Below are 9,715 nucleotides of genomic sequence, written 5' to 3'. Positions count from 1 at the left end.
TTTAAAGTTTCAAACTGAGAATTGTTCTTCCAAATCTATTCCGATTATCCTGAAACCAAAACCAATGATTTACATAAGTCATAATATAGCACACAGGGCTAGTCATGCACGAGAACTGGTGAGCGAAATGCAAAAGTTCAAAACGACCGGTCGGGTCGTTACAAGTTAGAAGTTGAAGATAACTAGAACTCTTCCATGAGGAAGAGTATAGCATTGGAACTCTAGTTATTTCATATTCTATTAACTCTATATATTTCAAGAACTTCTCACTTTATAGGTACACACAAAATCTGAATTTAAACGTGAGTTAAGAGCAAAATAGCAAGACATTTTGCAAGCAATTCTTGTGTGATTCAAGTGTGCGAACCTAAAGCTACATGAACTAGCTAGAAGAACCAGTTCCAAGTGTGTCATTTATTCTATTTTCAGTATAGTAGGTGCTTTTCAAATTGTACCTTTCAGCTTTATCTAAAAGCAATTGTATTAGGTACTCTGAGTATTCAAGTTAGAGTTAACGTGAAATTGTCACAACAGTAAGAGGTTGGTTGCTATTTTTATTATTTCTGCAATAGTAGTATAAGAAATACATAGAAGAACTATGTCCTTCTATAATCTATGCATGCAAAAATTGAACACCACACAAATCACACCCTCCCCCCTCTTATGTGGCATTGAAGTATAAAACATCAATTGGTATCAAAGCAGGTTATCTTTGAAGAGGATATTGAGTGCACCACCTGGAAACTGGAAAGGGCAATCCACTGCTAGGCCACCACTCTTGAAAAAAAATGCTGAAGGAGTAAATGTGCCAAAAACAAGAGTTGATTGCACTATTAAGGACTTGAAGAAGTGGGAGAAAAATGCTAAAGCCAAGAAATGGCTAGTTTGTGAACTTGATCCAGATGAGTACAGTAGAATCCAAGGTTGTACCACTGCTAAGCAAATTTGGGACACACTACAAGTGGCTCACAAAGGAACACCTCAGGTGAATAAATCTAGAGGAACTCTATTGTACTCTCAATATGAGAGTTTTGCTATGAAGGAAGGAGAACCAATCAAGAAATGTACACAAGGTTCACTACACTGACAAATGAACTAAAATCTCTTGGAAGGATTATTCCTGAAGACGAAATGGTCGAAAGATATTGACTAGAATTTTGCCTATCACTTGGGAGAGTAAAATCACTGCCATCCAGAAATTAAAGAATATTGCCACTCTCCCACTGGATGAATTGATTGGAAATCTTACTGCCTATGAACTTAGGAGACAGACCATGAAGATAGATGTACTTAAGATAGAAATGAGTTTGGCTCTCAGAATCACTTAAGGTTCTGATTTGGAAGATGATGAAATGGCTATGATTACCAAAGACTTCAAGAAGTACTTAAGGAGAGGAAATGGTTCTTCAATAAGTGGAAGCTACAGCAAATCAAAAGCTCCTGAGAAGCAAACCAATGATGGCTGCTACAAGTGTCAAAAAACTGATCACCACCTCAAGAACTATCCTTTATGGAAAATTGAATGGAAGAAGGAAAGAGCTGAACGAAGGAACAAGAAGAAGGAACAAGTTCAACCCAAGAAAAGAAACAAAAATGGTCGCTGCTTGGGGAGATAGCTCAGATTAAAGATCAGATGATGATGATGATAATGATGATGATGAACGAGCACTTATGACCATTGGAGAATCTGATGAAGAAGCTGAGGTAAGTGTCTTTCATCTCAAAGACCAGATTAAATTTTTATTTAAGGAAAGGTTATCTAAGTTTCTCCTAGAGCTAATTGATGAATCTGAGGATGTAAATAATGAAAAGGAACAACTGTCAAAAGAGAGTGTAGTTTTAAAAGCTAAGTGCGAAAATCTAGAACTTAGGGCTAGTGAAACTGAAAGTGAAAATGTTGTGTTGAAGAACCAGGTTCATGAACTTGACATAATGATCCTAGAACTTAGATCTGAAAATCTAAAAATGAATTAGGAATATGTAAAAAGACAGCTGATCACACACAACTCACTCTAGAAGAAAATAGAGGAAAAATAAAAGATGAGTTGTACAAAAGAGATGAGCAAATAAGAAGCCTAAAGGAGGATCTAAGCAAAGTCAAGTACGATCAAGATAGAGCTTGTAAATGGAATAGGTCCTTTGGTGAACTTTCATAGCTACAAGAATACCATAGTAGCAACAGAAGAAGACTTGGCTTTGGGAACCCTGCACCTATGTGGGATCTCAAAAGCAAGTACATTACACTTCCTGAGAATAAGATTTGCACACCCTATGGTAAAACATGTCACTATAAAAAGTGAATGCACTACAAAAGAAAAAGCAAGACAAAAGAACAAAGAATTTATTCAAGGGAAAAATAGGCTACCAAGTTGGCCTAAAAAGAACTTGATTCACTCTTTTATCTATAGAAAGGGACCCAAACTAGTTTGGGTTCTTAAAACTAACCCATGATTTTCTTTTGCAGGTCCAAGTGAGGGGAGAAACCAAATGGTAAATGGATAGTGGTTGCTCAAAGCATATGAGAGGAAGCAAGATACAGTTCCTTTCACTTGAGGAACTTAAAGGAGGTAATGTCTCCTTCGAAAATGAGAAGAAAGGTGAGATCATTGGGGTTGGAAAGGTAGGTAAAACTGACTCTCACTCTATTGAGAATATATATCTGATAGATGGGAAGTACAGTCTAATAAGTGTATCTGTTGGTCCAAGTACATTTGAAGTTTTGAAGACTGACAAAAGAACTCAGACATGGACCATGTCCATCTAGTGAAGCACAGTCATGATCAACCCAAACATGTGATATGCACGTGAAGGAGATAAATCTAACTTATTAGAAGTAATATATCCTGATCTGATAAAAAAGGTTGCATATTGGATAAGGAGATAAAGACTCCTTACGTGAAGAGAACACAGTTTAGGAAGAAGATAGTGTTAAATTTTGAGATCAACTTGAACTCTTCTACGATAGAAGAATAGCATTTGAATCCTAGTCAATCTCTAATTACTAACTCATTAAATATCAGTATTGTTCTCTTTTACAGGCATTGTACATAAGTAGAAGTTAAACTTAAATTGAGAGAAAAAGAGCAAGGCGATTTTGCAAGCAATTTATGTGTGATTCGAGTGGGCAATCCTGAAGCTACTTGAACGAGATAGAAGAACCATTTACAAGTGTCTATCTTTAATCCTAGTTCAATTGTAGTAGGTAATTTTATATTGTACCTTTCAGCTTTCATAGAAGCAATTGTATTAGGTACCTAGAGTGTTCAAGTTAGAGTTAGCTTGAAGTTGTCGCAACAGTTGAGGCTGTGTGCCACAATGGGATTAGAGTTAATCCTTAGGTTTACAAAGAGTTTTGTAAATGATGTTTTGGCTCAGTGATTTTAGTGGAATTTAGGAAAATCTTACTAAGTAGTAGTCGTGGTTTTTTCACCTTTTGAGCCAGGTGTTTTTCACATAAAAATCTCTGTGTTCTTTATTTTCTTTACTTATTATTCCGCAAACAGTAGTATTTGGAACGCATAGAAGAACCATGTCCTTCTATAGTTCAGTTAAAAAAAATTTGGGTACCACACAAATCACTCCCCTCTTGTGTGGTATTGACGTTTAAAATATCAATTGGCATCAGAGCGGGTTATCCTTGAAGAGGTTAATACCTTAGGAAAAGATCAAGATGAGTGCACCACCTGGAAATTGGGAAGGGCAATCCACTACTAGGCCTCCACTATTTAATGGTTAGTACTATTCTTGGTGGAAGAATAGGATAAGAGATTACATCATATGAGAAAACTATGAAATCTAGGACATAGTCATTGATGGTCCCCTGGCGACTACAAAGAAGAATGCTGAAGGAGTGGACGTGCCAAAGACAAGAGCTAACTGCACTGCTGAAGAATTGAAGAAATGGGAAAAGAATGCCAAAGCCAAGAAATGGCTTGTATGTGGACTGGGTCTAGACGAGTACAACAGGATTCAAAGTTGCACCACTATTAAGAAGATATGGGACACTTTAGAAGTGGCTTATGAAGGAACTCCTCAAGTGAAGAGATCAAGAGGAACACTGCTATATTCTCAATATGATAATTTCACAATGAAGGAAGGAGAAACTATCCAAGAGATGTACACAAGGTTTACAACACTAATAAATGAACTTAAATCTCTTGGGAGAATTATCCTTGAAGAAGACAAGGTTGAGAAAATCTTGACAAGGGTCTTACCAGTGACTTAAGCAAAATCAGTGCTATTCAGGAATCAAAGAACATTGCTACTCTCAAGTTGGATGAACTGAGAAGGCAAACCATGAAAATGGATTCACCCAAGAAGGAAAGGAGTCTGGCTCTCAGAATAGCTGAATGTGCAGATCTGGAGGATGATGAAATGGCCATGATCACAAGGGATTTCAAAAAGTACCTAATGAGAGGAAAGGGTTCTTTAAGAGGTAAAACCTTCAACAAACCAAGGGCTCCTAAGAAATAGACCAACGAGGGTTGCTACAAATGTGGCAATACTGATCACATGATCAAAAACTGTCCTCAGTGGGAAGTTTAATAGAAGAAGGAAAGGGCTGAACGAAGGAACATGAGGAAGGAACAAGTTCAACTCAAAAGGAATAAAGGATCAACAAAAGGCTATGGTTGCTGCTTGGGGAGAAACATCATATGAGGATTCAGAAGATGAAGTTGGATATGAACAAGCACTTATGGCCATCGGAGAACCAGATGATGAACAAGAGGTAAGTGCGATTCATCTCAAAGACAAGATTTAATTTCTGTCTAAAGAAAGGTTATCTAAACTATTGCTAGACTTCATCGATGAGTCTGAGATAATTAACAATGAGAAGGAACAGCTATCTAGGGAGTGTGTGATCTTAAAAGTCAAGTGCAAAAATCTAGAATCTAGGTCTAATGAGAGTGACAGTAAAAATACTGAGTTGAAGAACCAGGTTCTTGAACTCGACACCAGTGTCCTAGAACTTAGGTCTGAAAATTTAAAACTGAAATTCGGTATAGGTAAGAAGAAAGTTGATCACATACATCTCACCTTAGAAGAAAACCTAGGAAAAATGAAGGATGGGTTGTACAAGAAAGATGAGTAGATAAGAGTCTTAAAAGAAGACCTAGGGAAGGTAAAACATGAACTAGACAGAACTTGCAAATGGAATAAGGATTTTGATGCACTATCATGGCTATAAGGACATCACAGTAGCAACAAGAGAGGACTTGGCTATGGGGCCCAAGAACCTAAGTGGGACCCCAAAAGCAAGTACATCACTCTTCCTGAAAACAAAATCTGCACACACTGTAGCAAGAGTGGTCGTTACAAAAATGAATGTAATGCAAAAGAAAAGACTAGTCAAAAGAACAAAACCTTTGTTCAAGAGAAAAATAGGCTGCCTGGGTGGGCCAAAAGGAATTTAATTTACCCCTTTGCATATAGAAAGGGACCTAAACTAGTTTGGATTCCTAAGACTAACCCCTAATTTCTTTTTGCAGGTCTAAGTAAAGGGAAACAACCAAATATGGTACATGCATAGTGGCTTCTCAAAACATATGACTCGAAGCAAGAACCACTTCCTTTCACTTGAGGACTTAAAAGGAGGTAATGTCTCCTTTGGAAATGGGAAGAAAGGTGAGATTATTGGGGTTGGAAAGGTAGGTAAGACAGACTCACATTCCATTGAGAATGTCTACTTGATAGATGACTTGAAATATAGCCTAATCAGTGTATCACAATTGTGTGACATAGGTAACCTTGTAGCATTTACCTCTACCAAATGCTTTGTGATTAATCTTACCACTGACAAGATTGTTTTGCAAGGAAAAAGAGTTAACAATATTTACATTGTAGATTTGTCCATTCTTTCAGAAAATGAATTCACTTGCCTGAGTGTGTTGGACAATGATCCTCTCCTGTGGCACAAAAGACTTGGTTATGCAAGTCTGAATCAACTCAACAAATTGGTCTCCAAGGACCTGGTGATAGGGTTACCTAACATCAAGATCAAGGAAGACAAAGTTTGTGAGGCATGTGCAAGGGGGGAAGCAGGTAAGATCATCCTTTAAAAGCAAGAAAATGGTAAGCACAACCAGGACGATGGAACTGGTTCATATGGATCTCTGTGGTCCAATGAGAACTTTGAGCAGAGGTGGTAAGAAATATGTGATGGTACTTGTTGATGATTACTCTAGGTTTACCTAGGTATTGTTCTTAACATCTAAGTATGAAACATTTGACATGTTTACTGCCTTTGTTAGAAAAACTCAGAAACAACTAGGTAATCAATTTGCATCAATCAGGTCTGATCATGGAACTGAATTTGAAAATGCTAAGTTTGCTGAATTTTGTGATGAGCATGGTATAGATCATAATTTTTCTGCCCTTAGGACTCCTCAACAAAATGGAGTAGTTGAAAGAAAGAATAGGAATTTTGAAGATATGGCTAGGACTATGCTTATTTCTAGTAAACTGCCCTATAGATTCTAGGAAGAGGTTGTAAATACTACATGTTATATCATTAATAGATGCATGACTAGACCTCTTGTAAAGAAGACTCCCTATGAGTTACTTAAAGGGAGAAAACCAAATATATCCCATCTTAGGGCATTTGGATGCAAGTGCTTTGTGCACAATAATGGAAATGACTCCCTAGGTAAGTTTGATCCCATAAGTGATGAGGGAGTATTCTTGGGATATTCTTCACATAGCAAAGCTTATAAAGTGTTCAATAAAAGAACTTTGTATGTAGAAGAAAGTGTAAGTGTAGTTTTTGATGAAACTAACATTCTTTCTGAGAGACAGAAACATGAAGATGAAGCAATTGGGCTGGTAAAAGATTTGAGTGAAGTCTCAGCTCAAGCTAAAGTGGCACCAAAAGAAGGAACAGGTAATGGAACAGGTTCTTCCATCCAGGGCAACCTGACAGGGGGAAATGATCAAAGAGGAACTGAAACCAATCCCCTAAAGGAACCTGTTCATGACCCTGTTCCTCAGCAACAGAACATGGGAGAAACATCAAACAGAAATCAATTGGTTGTGAAACCTCACAAGTATCAAAGTTCTTATCCCATTGAGAACATAATTACTGATTTAACCTCTGGAGTTAAAAGTAGATCACAATTAAAGAATCTGTGCGCTTTTGATGCATTTCTATCTCTTATTGAACCTAAAAATATTGTTGAGACTTTGCAGGATGCAGATTGGGTAAATGCAATGCAAGATGAACTCAATCAGTTCGAGAGAAGTCAAGTTTGGCATCTAGTTCCAAGACCCAAGGATAGATCAGTAATTGGCAAAAAATGGGCCCTCAGAAACAAGCTTGACGAAGATGGAACAGTTATAAGAAACAAGGCAAGACTGGTGGTCCAAGATTATAGCCAAGAGGAGAGTATAGATTATGATGAGACTTTTGCTCCAGTTGCAAGACTGAAGGCAATAAGACTCCTCATAGCCTTTGCAGCACACATGGAATTCACTCTTCATCAGATGGATGTCAAAAGTGCCTTCCTGAATTGCTACCTGAAAGAAGAAGTGTTTGTTAAACAACCTCCTGGGTTTGAGAGCAAGGAATGTCCTAAACATGTGTACAAATTAGACAAGGCTCTCTATGGACTCAAGCAGACTCCTAGAGCATGGTATGAACGATTTTCCAAATTTCTGCTTGAACATGGCTACAAAAGAGGTAAAATTGACAGTACTCTATTTTAGAGGGAAAAAGGTAAGGATCTTCTTGTGGTACAAATATATGTTAATAAAATAATTTTTGGGGCAACCACTGACAAACTAAGTAAGGATTTTTTCAAATTAATGGGGAGTGAGTTTGAAATGAGTATGATCAGTGAGCTTAACTTTTTCTTAGGCTTACAGATCAAACAAAACCTAAATGGAACCATGATCCATCAGCAGAAATATGCAAAAGAGTTTATCAAAAAGTTTAAAATAGATGAATCAAAGGAAATAGACACCCCTATTGCAGCTACCACTAAATTAGACATAGATGAACCTATGGGTGTCTAAAGGGTGGACCGGGCCGGGCCGAGCTGGGTAGGAAAATTTAGGAACTGTATGGGTTGGGGTCCGGGCCGGTTATGGTTTGGGGCTTACCGGGTTTAATTGGTTCGGGTTCATTCAGGTAACAAATGAACTGTAAGGGTTACGGGTACAAGGGGTCGGGCCGGGCCGGGTTAGTGTAATTTCTAATTTTTTTTGTATTTTGTATAACTATTGTTAGTTATATTAATATAAAGTAAAAATATAAAGAATACAATGAAGATGAGAAAAAATTACTTTTATAAATTGCAAGTGCTACATTTATTTCAAAATTACAAAATTGAAGTTTGCATTTAACAAGTAAATTAACAAAAAAAGAGTAAAACTAGATTTTCATGCATAATAATACTTCAAATTAATCTAACAAACTAAAATATTAAACATAAATACGTCTAATAATTTTAAAATAACACAAATTGTCTCAAATCAACTAAAATACGAATTTCCGGAGGACGCTCAAGACAACTCTTCATATGTCTCCTTAAACTGCTTGTGCCACACTTTGGACGAAGATTTAAGACTCGACCACAGTTCTTGTACTTTACTTTATGAACTTCTTCATTTTCTTCTACCACCTCAAAGTTTTCCCAAACATATGAACACACTCTAGAAGTACGAGGCATGATTTAACTTGAATCGAGAATTTTAGTTTGAGAAATGAGAGATGAGCGAAGAAATCAAGAAGGGGAGGGGGTGTATTTATAGTTTTTCAAAGGGTTAAATTTGTAATTACAAAAGTGTTAATTTTTTTAAAAAAAGGCCCAAAAAGGGCTAATTGTACAAACAAGCCGTTGGGCAACGACTCCTTGGCAGGTGACCGTTTCCAATGGTTAAAATGGGCTGCCCAATCAATAATTTTTAAAAAAATAAAGAAATAAAGAAAGAAACTAGCCATTAACCGGTCTGGGCCAGGCCTGTCTAACCGGTTCTACAGTATTTCTGTTGACCGGGTTTAACCGGTCTATTTAACTGGTTAAAAATAGGTGAACGGACCAAACCCCCTACCCCTTTAACCCAGCCCCACACGACCCCCTTGTACCGGTCTGGCCGGTTCCAGTTTCAACCGATCTGGGCCGGGCCGGAAACAGGCTGACCCGTCCCATTAGACACCTCTAGATGAACCTGGTTCATCTGTTGATTAGAAGTTGTATAGGGGTATGATTGGTTCACTGTTGTATCTTACTGCCAGCAAACCTAACATAGTTTTCAGTGTAGGGCTTTGTGCTTGTTTTCAGGCTAATCCAAAGGAATCTCACTTAACTGATGTCAAGAGGATACTGAGATATTTAAAAGGCACTACTGATATGTGTCTTTGGTACCCTAAATGTAGTAATTTCAATCTAGTAGGGTATGCTGATGCTGATTATGCAGGTTTCATTGTGGATAGGAAGAGCACCTCAGGTATGCCTCATTTTCTTGGTCCATGTCTTGTATTATGGGCCACTAAAAAGTAGAATTCAGTGGCCTTATCCGCTGCTGAGGCTGAATATGTTGCTGCTGCCTCTTGTTGTGCTCAATTGCTGTGGATCAAACAGCAGCTGATAGATTTTGGCATTGAAATTGGTTGCATTCTTATCTTCTGTGATAGCACTAGTGCTATAAGTATGACAAAGAACCTTTTTCATCATAAGAGGACTAAGCACATAGATGTTAGACACCACTTCTTAAGAGA

At 37.6% G+C, this 9,715-nt stretch overlaps 1 protein-coding gene across 1 annotated transcript; it reads left to right on the top strand.

The window, feature by feature from the left end:
- Positions 1–2,494: 2,494 nt before the first annotated feature.
- On the top strand, positions 2,495–4,225 carry LOC138868302 (uncharacterized). The gene is made up of 2 exons (XM_070145847.1): positions 2,495–2,620; positions 3,800–4,225. Exons 1-2 carry the CDS (start codon positions 2,495–2,497, stop codon positions 4,223–4,225), a joined length of 552 nt encoding a protein of 183 aa, XP_070001948.1.
- The last annotated feature ends 5,490 nt before the right edge of the window (positions 4,226–9,715 follow it).

The sequence above is a fragment of the Nicotiana sylvestris genome, chromosome 5 (assembly GCF_000393655.2).
Source record: "Nicotiana sylvestris chromosome 5, ASM39365v2, whole genome shotgun sequence".
Lineage (NCBI taxonomy): Eukaryota > Viridiplantae > Streptophyta > Magnoliopsida > Solanales > Solanaceae > Nicotiana > Nicotiana sylvestris.
Note: the sequence above shows the minus strand (reverse complement) of the source record. Positions and strands in the feature narration are given on the sequence as shown.